The 14,810-nt window shown below is 34.3% G+C and overlaps 2 protein-coding genes across 2 annotated transcripts; both read right to left on the bottom strand.

Moving 5' to 3' along the window:
• Positions 1 to 3,710: 3,710 nt before the first annotated feature.
• On the bottom strand, positions 3,711 to 8,965 carry TRIADDRAFT_19158 (uncharacterized protein; the record flags this gene model as incomplete). The annotated part of the gene is made up of 6 exons (XM_002108069.1): positions 3,711 to 4,273; positions 4,491 to 4,630; positions 4,752 to 4,976; positions 5,181 to 7,189; positions 7,280 to 7,638; positions 7,705 to 8,965. Coding segments are annotated over 6 exons (4,557 nt in total), but the record flags the coding sequence as incomplete, so codon positions are not given.
• Positions 8,966 to 9,055: 90 nt separating this feature from the next.
• Positions 9,056 to 10,988, bottom strand: TRIADDRAFT_18222 (uncharacterized protein; the record flags this gene model as incomplete). Its single annotated transcript, XM_002108068.1, has 3 exons — positions 9,056 to 9,342; positions 9,475 to 9,659; positions 9,979 to 10,988. Coding segments are annotated over 3 exons (1,482 nt in total), but the record flags the coding sequence as incomplete, so codon positions are not given.
• Between the last annotated feature and the right edge of the window lie 3,822 nt (positions 10,989 to 14,810).

Here is a 14,810-nt window from a genome sequence, read left to right as displayed (position 1 = left end):
AAAATTTGATCGTGCACATACGTATCATCAATTAATGTATGACATTATAGAGTTGGATCGGATTCCAGTTATTGTCTATTTTCTCGTGCTGCTTTATGCATTATATACTTAAAATAACCCGAATCCAATATCATCGATACTCCAGCTAAAATCCACTGTGATGATGGTGCGGTACATCGTAATGGAAGGCTCCACAGATAGCTCGAATGAGCCTGCAACAAGTAATAAGTAAAAGAATAATTACTACCTGCTATGGAAATGTCCTAGTTACATTATTATGTCCCCTAACTGACCTGATTAATATACACTGGGCATTCGTATAACATATCCGTCGATTCATCCTGATTACTTTTGTCACTCTTGCGTTCAAGCGTGATCCAAATAGGAGGCATTTTAAATAACGGACTCCTATTAAATGGTATAAAATAATCGTTGTTTACTAATGATGCATACCTCTATATTGGCACTTTGAATAATAGTTTAGTTTATGGATTTATACGCGTACTTACACTGCATCATCTAATAATCCAGTTTCGAAGTTCCACCGAGCTCCCTCAAGCCATAAATTAGTTAAGAATAATCCACCTTCTGGTATCAACTCAGGCGCAGGAAGATTATTCGAATTATGAACCTCACATACAATGGTGATCTATTAAAAATAAAATAAAACGTGAGCCATAGTCGTCATAATATACACTGATGTATATTCATGCTGTAATATTGAGATTTTCCGCAACGTATATTTCAGATTGTCTTACGTCGTCAAATAAAAGATTTTCCTGTATGGCTTTTTCATGCATCAATGCCGTAGTAAGAGCTTTGGGGTTAAATAAACCGCCGATCCAAATTGAACGTAAGCGTTCAGCTGCATAAACAGCTACGTCTTGTCTGGATTTTTGAATGATGCCCTCATTGATCAATTTAAGCAACTGTTTGTGCCTTGCTGTAAGATCTGTATGCAACGGCAAGAATTGCTATTATTATTACACAATAGTGGATAATATAAATATTTCATTACTAAGCATAACATTCACATTTCTTTTTAATACCTGTAAGCCAAGATCGCAAAGTGTGAGTGGTAGGAATATAGTTTGAGTGAATCCATAAATCTGGGACTGAACCATTTTGCAAGGAGTTGATAACTTTAATAGAACTATCGGGAATCGAAAATTTGCCGCCAACCAATTGCTTCTCAATAATATTTAATGAACGTTTAACATCACGTAGTAGGGCGTTAAATTCAATACATTCCTAAATTGACCAGGAAAAACAATGGTTGTCAAAATTTAAATAATGATAGCTGTCATAAGTAATACTTTAGAAACAACGCTATGTAGTAAAACAATTTTATAGAATGTACCTGGTGCAGTGCATAATCAACGGTATCGAATACTGATACAGCATTTCCATTTCGAGATGATCTAGCGGATGTCGCCCTAGATACAACATTCGAGCTACTTCGCATAGAATCAGAATACCTCGATGATGGTCTGGTATTGGTGGTATTATCTATTGGTAATAATGTCGGCAACTGTTCATTAGCTAAATCGATTGCTTGTTGGATGTGTTCTAGGTCAATGTCTTCTCCAAATAGATTTATTTCTTTTTTCCATATCGTATTTTGTGATAAAGCAAATTGTTTGTATATTTTGTCCAATTCATCAATAAAGGTAAGTTGCCTGCAAAAAAATGATAAATTAAAACACTGCATTACGAATACATTTCTAAATTTGCTCTTTTATGCATTAATGTCAAATAACTACCTGGCTTTATCGTATTCTTCCAAGACAAACTTATCAAGTGATAACGCATGAGTTGTGCCACCAACGTTACCTTCTTTCTTAAACCAATTTAGGTACTCATTAATATGCATGTTATGAGGTGGTAGCTGAAACTGAACGCGTCCAAGAACAACATAGTTATCTTGAGTTACTGTAGCAGGCAATATCTTATAGATTAGCGTTCGCAGATATCGACGATCTGTCAAATCGCAAATGTATTCTCCATAAACAGCTTCTTTTATCAGTCTGGCTATTTCATCTAGCGAACTTTCGATATCATTGGCTTCCAGAAGAGCTAGTTCAATCGCCATTCGTAAGTGGACTTTAGTAAAAGGATACCAATAATTCATAGCTCTTGTGCCAAATAATTGTCTCGATATCAGCAAACTATGTATAAGGCACATTCCATAAATCAGTCTATACATGACTTGTGGATGTTGTTTATTTGCTACGCTTTTCATAGTTACTACAGATTTAAGTGAAGCTATAATAGAATCTCTGAGATCTTCGTCAATCAACTCGTAATTTATGTTATCATCATTTTGTTTCTCATCTGTGATAACAACATCCCATGCCAATTTATAACAAGAGCGAAGCAAGGAAATAGGAAGCGATTGACTTGGTTGAGTAGTCATAAAGAGTCTAAAATTGCCATCTGTAAAAAAAATGTGATAAATATTGTTGACGATAACATAACTTGGATCAATTATACTAAAATTCATTAAAACTGTACTCCCAACTATTCTTTGGCGGTACTTTTATTTTCATTTTAAATAGTAATTATCGCGCGTTATTCTTTATAAAAAATTGGATGTTTTTAACCTACCTTTTGCATTCTGCCTCTTAGCGAGAATCTTTGTTAAATTTCGCAACCAGCTAGTTTTTGCCATATGAATATCTTCAATAATGAGCCAATTTTGCTCACGATATATCAATTTTGCAATTTCGTCTTCATGTTCTTCGTTTAATGGCATGACGCTACATGGAATTCCCAGGTACTAATATTTGTTAAAGTAAATTGTATTTGTATATAATCAATTAATATGAATCGTCTATTTAGTGATATTATGATTAGTTATACTTATGATGAAAAATTATATACGGGTATATTCCTTTTCCAACCTTGCTAGTCATCTTTATTCGCTTTACAACGGAATCTGATGCCATCGTCACTGAAGACTTAAACATATGTGTGATATCATCGACAGCTGGCATCAGAATTAAAACTGGCTGATAAGGATTTAATTCTCCAATTATTTCATGAAGTGGTGGAACATTATTTAAAGTTGGTTTAATATTAATATGTTCACGTAGATAACTGGCAAAACCATTAACAACTCGATCTTCACGTAAACACCTGAGTAAAAGTATACGCATAAAATCCTGTTCTGAAGATATCGTTTTATCTGTTCTACAATTCCTTATTTTGTCACTACCAATGGGCATAATTTCTGGATTACTACTTTCGTACCACTTACACCACAACTCATGATGTTCGTTGAAATCTTCAAATATATCGCGAGCTTGAGGAGATAACTCTGAGAAAGCAATAAGTGATGCCCACTTGATATCAGGTAACCAATCAGGCTTGCGCTTTTCAGTAACGGGTTTATCCTTCAACACTGCACCATATAATAGGAATTGCATATGTTCAGAATTAATTATGTCTGTATAATCACTTTCTAATTGCAGACACAACATTGTTGCTAGTATAATTCGGTGATTCTCGTAAATACCGCGACTAATATTATCAAAAACAGATTGCGAAAGATAAGTTTTAAATTCACGCATCAAGCTACTCTCCAATCGCTCGTATTTTACTCCAGGTGTTGGCAATGTTGGTATATTAGGTAATTTGAAGTATTTATAAGTTTTTATGTTGTCTTCACCTTCAGTTGATGATTCTTGCGCCGAACTACTAACTGTAACAATAACTTTTTCATCAATTTCATGTTGTGGTAATGCAATATCGAATACCTCTAACAACTGAGGCAGTGAATAACGGTACTCATGATGTAAATGCGATAATAAATCAATGATAGTTAAAATAGATGCCGATTGAGATGCTAAAGTATGCATGTCTTCTCGAATACTTCGTATTTGAAGTGATAGTTGCATTGCATTATAAAGATTATGGGTAACTTTTCGCTTACAAACAACAGCATCAGCTATATAGCTTATCTCATCCCATATATGTACGCCTTCCTTGTTAATCAATCTCGCAAACAATTTTTCATTGAGATTGTGCAAAAATTCGATTAATTGTTCACCAACACTTAATGTTAAACGCCATTCTTTGTTAAGGGTCGGCTGAATATGTTCAAATATTCTTTGTATGAGTATTTCTTCGAGGCCTTCTCTTGACGTTGTATAATTTATCAAAGTCACTAAAGAGGCAACTTCAGTGCTAAAATTAGGCTTGGCTAGGCTGGTTGATAAGTATAATCTGAACATTTTATGACATAAGATGTAGCGATTGTTGAATTTGACCACTCTTTGACCTATCAATAAATAGAAAATGAATCACATACATGATTTTAATCAACCAATAAATTATAACTTTGTAAACATATTCGTATGTTGATTCCTCTGCTATATCACTGTTTCCACTCTATTGGTTAATAACACTCAATTTACTTCATTACTCTTAACTGCATAATTCTATAATCCTTACTTATAATTAGTATTAAACGAATTAAATTAGTTTACCAGATTGATCGGTAACAATATTTCTATGGTGATTGATTAATGGCATTAGCATTGAATCGATTGTTTCTCCAATATTAGTACACAAAACGGATTTCCCAGCAATTATTGCTTTCTCGATGTGATGAAGAGACATAAGATTGCTAAAATATATCGCAAATATAGCAAAATATATTACGGCTTATGTTTAAATATGTAAGCTACGTTTATATTTAATAATTATTTCAAATCTACGCTTTCAACGCGATACTAAGGATAACTTACGCTAGTCCCATATCGACCACAACTAAATCGTTTGGGCTCTCCAAATCCCGAATTATAGTTTCCGCTTGCCCATGTGGATCGATAAAGAGCGGGGTTCGTTGCCAAGACGATGCCATAATAGCACCAAGAGCCAATTTATTCATACCAAAACCTTTCGTGAGCCATTTACGAAGTTTCTCATCACCAACAAGCAAAGACGCAAGAAATCGACAAAATTCAGTATAACTTGTTCTATCTGGTAAATTTTTTGGATCGATTTGTAAATCATGGGGTATAGTTACGCTATTCACATTATCATCAGTATCAGACGATATCTCAATAAAATTCTTTGATTCTTGGTATGATTTTGAACGATCTATTGTTGGAAGGAGCTCATTTTGTAAGTTTAGTTTGTCAATAGCCCATCTTACTATATAACCTTCATGGTACTCAATTCCGTCAATAACTAAAGGTATACCTCGTTCTTTTAAACATTGTGGCCAGTGAACCATTAACATATCTTGCCGGAATAATGGATCTAAAGGTCCAAGATAACAGGCAGAAGCAGTAGCCGTAATAATGCCACCTACAATATTTTCTTGACATGCTTTAATAATACTTAAGTCTTGTTCCCAATTTATCTTTTGTTCATGCAAGACAGATAGGAAGTATTCCGCTTTTTCCAACTGCTTACTTAAACTAGTTGTATACTGTAATTGTTCAATTTTATCTATGGAAGCTTCCTCAAAACCTTTTCCAAGGCCAGCTAATCTCTCAGTAAATACAGCTACTTTTGATTCCATGCTATTAAGGCGATCAGTTGCTAAATTAACAGCTGCAGCGGTATTTTTCACTTTCAATTCTAATGGTAAAACTTTATGATGCATCATACGATGATAGCGCACAACACTACGAACCCACATGCACAAAGAACTTGCCGCGGGCAACCCAATTTTATCATAATGATCGGGCGTAAAGTAAGGTTTTCTTAAGTATGGTTCCAATAAGGCAAGAGTACTCTCTGGTAATTCACTTTCATTAAACGTGGACAACTCACCTAAAAATCGATCAAGATTAGCCATTAATCGCTTAGCACCTTTACTCCACGTCAAGTCTGATGCTGGAGTTTTGACAATCATTATTACGGCTGCCAATAAATCCTCTACTTCTGGTTCAGGTTTTTGTAGTGCTCTTAACTCACTTAAACTCGTTGTATCAACGTCGTTAAGTAGTTTTTTTGTTTCAGTCACAATAGCCCTGGCTTTAAACTCAGCTTTCTCAAATGCTACCTGATATTCGGGTAAATTCTTTTTCAATTGCTGGATTTTATTGTGTTGCTTTTGTACTAATTTAGCTTGTTCTTCAGATATAGCGGTATCTTGACCAATCTGAAATAAAAGTTTACTAGCGCCATCTTTCCTTTCTTCCAGAACCACCAGTTCATGATCAAGTTGCAATTTCAGCTCAGCAGCCAATTTCGATACCGTAGTAATCTTATCTAATGCAGCCTCAATTTTAGACTTTTCCTTCGAAATATCAGAGAATCGTTTAGCGGTCATGTCACAGAATCGTTCAACAAACTTTTCGAAAGTATAATTTGTAATATGACCATATGTACCGCCATCATAAACACTATCATCATGATGACGAATTGATAGATGCATCGATGCCATTAGGTGAGCTAAATTTTCTTGATCTTTGGTAGTCAACTGTTTAATATTTTTTAAATGATGCATCGCATTGCATACTAACTTCTCACGTGACCAATGCCCATACCACATAAATGCAATATTATTGATTAAGGAAGGGAATTCATTACATATTGTCCTTAAACGAGAACCAATCGATGGAATAATGATGACAACATGTAAATTACGTCGAATTTTTTGCAGAAAAAATTGCCAAGCAACATCAGGCGAATAATGCAATCCAGCCTGGGTAACTTCGGTACGAATTGCATTAATAATGCTAGTATATTGTTCTATTGTAAATAAATGAGTAATAGAACCAGAGACTAGATATTCACTAATATAGACTAAGAAATCATTGCTTAATAACTCTGATTCCATTAATAATAGCATAATTTTCTCTCCTTTTACGCCTGCATTTGTATAAGCTTCTACCAAATCATCCTTGAAGGTAGCTACATCGTATTTTCCGCCCATTAACATGCAAGATGGATTGATTTGATAAACTATAAATGTGCACAAATATGCTGCAAGTCGTGCTACAAGTGATGCAATACCTGAACATCCTGCCCCAACCATGAGAGCATGGCCACATTCGTGTGGTGACTGTAAGATTCTAACTAAGCGACAAACCTGGGTAACAACACCATCATAAAATGTAAGATCAATTCTTGGGTTGTTTTTGTTGTATTCATCTAAGCCATGCCGGAGTAATGCTCTAATACCAGGGATATCATTACATGGATGATAGAAATCGCCCCAATTACTTTCCTCATTATTATTACCGCTATTGCTGCCACCACTTTGATCAGACGATAATCGAGTAGCTACTGTTACTATGGATACATCATCACGCTCCACTAAGTTAGTAAATACAGGAATTGGAGATAAGGCAAGATTAAGTTGATCTTCCTTAGAGAACTCTTTACGTGCTGCTGTAATAAAAGCTTGGTTGTATCTTTCTTCGTCTACCTCAGAAACTAATCGATGAGCATAAATCCAATAACATTCATGTTTCCACAATAGCAGTAAGTCACGAGACGGACAGCCGGGGCCTAACGAAAGGCATAAATTTCTGAAGATTAAAGTTAGATCTCTCATAGTAAATAAATAATGACAACGGCTTGAAGTTCGTAGAAACATTGTTCGCATTTTATTCTGTACTTCTATTGTAACATTAACGATAGATGATAATATCGAACGTAAAATTTGGTCAGTTTCTTGTTGCCTATTTAATTGGCTGTCATTGATAGCGTAAGACTGTTGTGTTGAGTTTTGCAGATTACTTAAAAAGTGAGCATAAAGTAAACCAGAATAAATCGTGTGCAATTCTTCTGATTTTGGATGCGGATAATAGATAGTAGCAAAATGGCGCAATAGTCGCGGTGTTAGCTTTGGTTTAGTGCTTATAGCATCGGGATTATAAGTCACAATATAGGTAACATTATTAATTATGCGCCAGTCGAGTGTTACAGGGTCACAAATACCACCATAATCAATATGTTGCCGTAATAGTTCACAGGCAGATTGACTTCTAATATTATCAGTTTTCGACGTATTAAGATCATCAACTAAGCATAGCAGACTCTTATTTCTTTTAGGTACGTATATTTTACCCGATTTCCATTCGAGACAACTGTCTAATTGCTTCCATAAGACCTCAGATGTCGTAAACTTATTACAGTGTACAGTTAAGGTTAATACTTCAGCCATATTACCGCTATCTGATCTTAATCTTTCCTTCACTAAGGCAGTTTTACCACAACCTGCTTCACCAACTAAAAGAACCGATTTACCGGCATCGCATAATGTTGCTATTAAGAAATTTAATCGTTCGGTATCAACAGTGGGTACGAAAGCGTCTGATGGAATTCCTCTATTGACAGGCTTGACGTACTGTGGAACTGTTTCGTACCAACTTAAGAATTCGAATGCATCAGTATCATTACTCACATAATAGTCCCACACTTCACCTTCAGGTGGCAATTTAATATCCCACTTATTTCTCCAAAATCGATTAAAGCATTCTCGATGAATTTCAATTAATGTTCCACCAAAGGCCCAGATACACGAAAAGTTGAAATAATGTTCATATGCAATTGCATTCAAATCAACTGAATCACCAGTTAATATTTCCATTAATGAGCATAATGTGTCAATCATGTTAGCATCCTTCATAGGCACAACATATTTTAATGGTACTTGTGGTAAGCTTTCAGCTTCATCGAAACCAGTTTTAATGTAATTTAACGTTGATTTAATGTACTTGTTACAAAGTTGTTCAAGTAAACCACGAATAGCTGCTGGTCGTTGCAATAGCCAGTTTTCAATAAGTAGTTCCCAAGTAACATCATCTTCTGACATACATAAAACACCTACTGAAGCCATTGTAGCCGGACTTAAATGCAGTAGATGTTCCATTTCCCAAAATACACGCATCGAATCTGGCATTTTAACTCTTTCATTGTTTGCTAGGACAAGAGTTGCATCACTTGAAAAGACCGATGTCAAATTTTCTATTTCAACTGTATCTACTTCACCATCCATTTGCAACCACTGCATGGGCGCTTTCTTTGATTGCAACGATCTATTAGGATCAGTTGAATGCATATGTTTACGAAGTACTAATGGAAACACGCCATCTTTCCATGCTTCAGTAATACTATCGAATTGTCCGAAAAAAGCCGTCCTTGCTATTGAGCGTACATTGATGGGTTGTAAATTAACTGTTCTACCCATTTCAGAATAGGCACCTGATAATGTTTGGATACTTTTCGATTTACCACAACCAGATGGCCCAACCAATAAGATATATCGATGAATTGAAACTAACTGGGCTAATTGTAATACACGTGAAGTGAAAATAGGACCGGGTTGAAGGTATTTTTTAGAAAGAGAAACTGCTATAGCTTCCGAAATTTCGTCTAAAATTAAAGATTGATTAGTAGTTCTGATGACATTATCATGGAGATCTTCAGCTTGTACCACAAGAGGCATGCTACGACTGCGAGTTGAAAGAACTGTTGATAAATTTCGTGTTGTTGTTGGTACTTTACTATCGACAATGATTGGAACATCTACTGCAGGAAAGATATCTGTAAGTATCATCGCGAACAGGCTACCATCTTTCTCTACTAAACGGGGCACAAAGTTATTTCTAATGGCAATTACAAGTGCTTCCTCTTCAGCTTTTCGCTGTTCATCTTCTGTCATCGTACCAATTAAATTAATAGACTTTGCGCTTTCAATTTCATCACTTACTCGACCTACGATTATGAAAAATATAGATTATATTATCAGTAAGTCTACTCAAAGTATGGCTTAGTTTTATTAATGTAGCTCTTGCAACTAGCCTCGAAGGTATATAAATTTATTAAATATAAATTAACGCCTTTTTAGTTTCCTGGTGCTGATAGCTGAAATAGTGCTAGTTACAATACTTACTACTAATTGATATAGCTTCGCTTTGTTTTGTTTGTAATAATGATGATAATATATTATCCAATTGAATTCCTGCGTCAGCTATAATTGACTTAATTGTATAGAGGTTCCAAGTGCACAAAGGTTTCGAAATTTCATATGTAGCGGTATCTTTAATCATTGCAGGCATATGAAGGAAATCCTCAGTCAAGTTTTTGAAAGCTAACAACTGCTTTGTTAACTGCGGTGCATAATTGAAACCATGCGTAGTCAATAAAACTTCCGTAATTTGTTTAATATCCGGATTAACCAAAGTTACAGGCCTAAAGAGGTCCAATAAGCACTTAGGTAGCGCCGCTGTTGACGATGTTGAGCTGGGGAAGTAGCCAGTGCGTAAAGACAATTTATTATAGTTAGCCTTAGGATTATCGACTAAAATTGATAAGCAAGCTGCTGTTGGAACTAAGTGGATTGTCTCGTTCTCAATCGTGATAAATTCTTCTCTTGTTTTCAAAGCATAAAAAATAGCTGACAAAAGCTGAGATGCTAAGGATAGAATGTGTACATCTAAATTATCGATATTATTTAGACATATCCAAGCACCAGTACCTGCCATGCCTTTAAATATATCTACCATCAAGTTATGATTAATTGCATAGGTGCAATTGAAGTTATAAAATGGTTTACCAAGCATAATAGTTAATTGGCTAATTGTCTCCTTTTTACCACAACCAGCAGGACCTAGACAAAGTCCACCAAGGTGATAGTGAATGGCTTGATTTAAGCATACGAAACAACGTTCTGTCAATGGACTAACAACACAGCGAGTATAACTCCCCTGATATTCAAAACCGTACTCAAATTTTGCATCCAGTGATTTAATCACACATTCTTGATCTTGATCAAACCAGTAGTATTTCATTTGCATTAACCATTCAAACAAGTTCATAGCCTTATGTTTTCTTTCCATCTTATTAACTGCAGTTATTAAATTCTGCACGACATCTCGCTGATAGCATAGTATTAAGATCAGATTACTAATTTTTTGAATTTGACTTGGTAATAACAATATTTTACCGTCGTCAAGATTTTCATCAATACTAAGGCCATAATCAGTTGAATGCACTAGAAATTTGTATGGAAAGATCATATATTGTTATGATTATCAATAGCAGTTATAGGAATAGACATATGGATCATAATATTAGACATTGAGTAAAGGCTTTAATTACGGTATCTACTTTTAAAATATATAAAAGATATTCACGAATAGCGATTGTACATTGCAGCTTACCTCTGGTAGGATGAGACATATAAGACATTGTTTGCGATGCTCTTCTGTAGTTATACTGCATATTATTGAATGTTTGAGCATCATGAACGCCATCGTCAGGTGGTGGCCGATACAACCGCCGCGTAAATCTTGCCGATTTGACAGCTTCATCCATTTCAAATGGGTCATTTTCTGACCCATGAAGCATTTTAATTGCTGCATTAATGCTAGCTGTTATAGCCTCTAAGCTTTCTTGCAAAGCATTAGGATTATTTTGACCAATATCATGAAGACTTTGCTCGATCATAGCCGTCAATTCGACCTAAAATCATATGACAGTATAATTATTAAAGTAGTGCAAAATTAAGGAATTGTTAATATTTTGTCTTCCTATAATAATGTCCGCATACATTTTATCTCTGTAGCCGGTGTAATTAACAATTTATGAAACATGCTAATTATATACGGTTGTAAATGCCTTGTTCTTTGATATATTTTCGTATCAAAGAACGAGGCATTTTACAACTTTGAAATTAAGCAAATTCTCTTTACAATGAAGTTTAAAATTAAGGTGTTACCTGTGTTGCTAATAGTGCAATTTCTGAAATTTGTTCAATGGTCCATGATTTAGGAATGTTGCTATTATCTACATTGTCATTTTGATTGAATTGCTCGCGGTCAGTACCTATGGAAGGTCTTTCCGTAGAAACTTGCAAAGCGTTTTGTAGCTGAATTTTTAGTGTTTTTGTTATCAAGTCGGTTAATAATTGCAACCAAGTTTCCGCTGATCCAGTACATACTGTTGGCTAAAAATTAAATTTTTTTCTAAGTTTTATCTTACAAAAAATATGATCCGGCAAACTTTTTAACTACAAAATCAATTAAAAGTCAATATTTCGAAGAGCATACCTCATCTAATGCTAGACGTTCACCCATACTGCTAATAATAGAAGTAATAACTGAATAAAACTGTCCTTCACTAACTGCTTCCTCGAACACCAAGCAATCGATATTAGGAAATAGTTTGTACAAATATTCATTGATTCTTTTGGCATTATTTCCTAAGAAGATAAACACCAAAGGGGTGAAAATGTATAATGGTACTTTAAAAAGCACCCAATTTAAAATGATGCAAATTTCCATTAGCTACTATTTATAAATACACTACAAAAATCCTTCCTTTACCGCTACAAATTATATGTGTCACATCTTCAGCGGATAAGAAATAAAATCGAGGATATTTGCTTCTTCTTTTGATGATAAACTGCATTAGTGATCTGCGATTTTGCTCCAAAACTTTATTCATTTTCTCAAGAGTTACCAGTATTCCTGTTAATTTTATTTTCAGATTTAATCTTAACAAAACAGAGAAATTTAAATATACACAAGTTATACGAATCGTAAGGCAATTACCTTTTCTAGAACATGATTGTAAAACATTTGGATTTTTCTCCGTTGCTCTCATCAACAATCTGAAATCTCGATTAACTGCCAAGAACAAACTGCAGTCATGCGCCAATGAGAACTTAACATCAGAGTTTGTAAAAATCTATTAAACATCCAAAAGATTGCCTTAGCAATTATAGATAAGTCTATCAACATATCAGTAAGGGAACTATGATTGAGTACAATTAATTGTGGTATATTACAGTTACTTAACCTCTTCTAATTCTATCCATTTATCTTGCACATCTAACCATACTCGTAACACAGCTTCAATAGTTTGTAAACATTTTTGCCATTTAGTAACTTCATCGGCAAAAGAACTAGCGGCAGTTCCATTTTGAATAACTTGAAGAGAAGTCTATATTGTTTAGCGAAAAGAAATACGAAATAAAAAAGCATTTATTAGACGTTATATTGCTACAAAATTTCAATAGCACACGCTCGCTAGTGTTAGTAATATACGAAATACCTGATGACTCTCCATTTCTTCAAATATTGGCTGACAATCAGCTAGCAAGTACAGCTGGCCAGTATCCTAAGCAGAACCAATTCGTAGTAGGCATATTAAATTAAGTTTTGCATAACACAATTTAATATCGTCAAAATAAATATTGAAATTACAGTTACTGCAAGACCTACCTGAATATTTTGTAATGAATTGGGTAGTGAAGAAATCGAATTTCGATGCTTGCCTTTGCTGATAGAAGTAGTTGCTGACGTCCGACTTGGGATATTCCTTTGATATTGTAATCCGCCATCTGATTCGTTATCACCGTCGCTAACAACCTTAATTGTATGATGTCAAAAGAAGAATGTGTTTATATTCACATATTTATAATCACAATCATGGATGCAAAGATATTAATTATTTGATTTTCTATCTTAGTGAGCAACTAGGAATCATTCTCAAGAACAATTTAAGCACAATGGGATTTAACACAAAATATTCTTTTAATAATAAATTAATAAATAAAATTTGGTGCCCATTTTAAAATAACAACTTAGACGTCATACATCGGGTCCACTAGATGTTGTTGGTCGCAATTTGGTATGAGGAATCAGATCGAATGTTTTACTTAGCCAAACTTCTTCGTAAGTTTTAAGTGTTTTTTCTATTGCCAGATCTTTATTGGCTCGATAAACGATTGATTGAACATCTTCAATATGCGCTAAAAATATGATAATACATTCGAAAGTGTAAAATTGTCAATTTCTATAAATAAAATCGGAACTGGAGAAATAATTAGTTGACTTACATTGTAAATTCAATTTCAATAAGGTATTAAAAGATAAATTAGTTAAGCCATTATTATCCACAGGAATATTTCCTCCTATAACTCTTATAAGTTGTTTCCAATGTCTAGTACGCATCGATGAACTACTTAAATCTTCTATAATGGGTATGTAGGCCTAATAGCATTTTAAATCGATATTAGATACGAATCGGTACAAATGCAATCAATTTAACAGTACCAAAATTATATTAAAAAAGTTATGAAACAAGTACCTGAATCTCTAAAATTGATTCGCGTAGAGAATTATATACATCCCAGTTTCTGCAATCCGGTGGTAAAGCATAGACACGATCCAACTGATTGTCTGTTGCTGACATTACCACATCCATATCTAGATCTACCCATTTCATATGCTTCCATTCGTCATGTTCAACCTTAATTACTCTACGTAAAATAACCCGCAAGTTTTATTTACTTGGTATTTGCATCTTACATATGTATACCTTATTAATCTTACTTGATAGTTTCCCAAACACTTTGAAGGCAAGATATATCATTACGACACCTAATAAGGAAATAATGGATGATCGATTACGTTATAAACAAAGTCCAAGAAATTTGACAGAGTAAATATTATTGGAATCATTTTACTTTACATTTCTTAAATTATACTGACTTGGGCAAAATTGTAAAATCAACCACTCGTACTTCTAGTAATTCCTGCAATTCTTGCAAATCCTGAAACAGTCAGAATAAGTAATTATTTCACGTTATATAAAGCTAAATGAGGCGGTAAAGGATTTTAGCAGAAATTTCATAAATCCCAAAACCAGAGGAGAGACCATAATGTATAAGTACATCAACTAACTAAATATAATTAAAGTATCATAGTAACATTTTAACATAAAATAATTGGACTATATAAGTTGTGTCTGCAACGGTGTAATTCGCAGAAATTCAGTTGATACAACTACAAAACTATCTCTCTTACGTAAGCCTCTCTTTCTAGAATTGCTAA

Source organism: Trichoplax adhaerens, genomic scaffold (genome assembly GCF_000150275.1).
Source record: "Trichoplax adhaerens TRIADscaffold_1 genomic scaffold, whole genome shotgun sequence".
Classification (NCBI taxonomy): Eukaryota; Metazoa; Placozoa; class Uniplacotomia; order Trichoplacea; family Trichoplacidae; genus Trichoplax; species Trichoplax adhaerens.
Note: the sequence above shows the minus strand (reverse complement) of the source record. Positions and strands in the feature narration are given on the sequence as shown.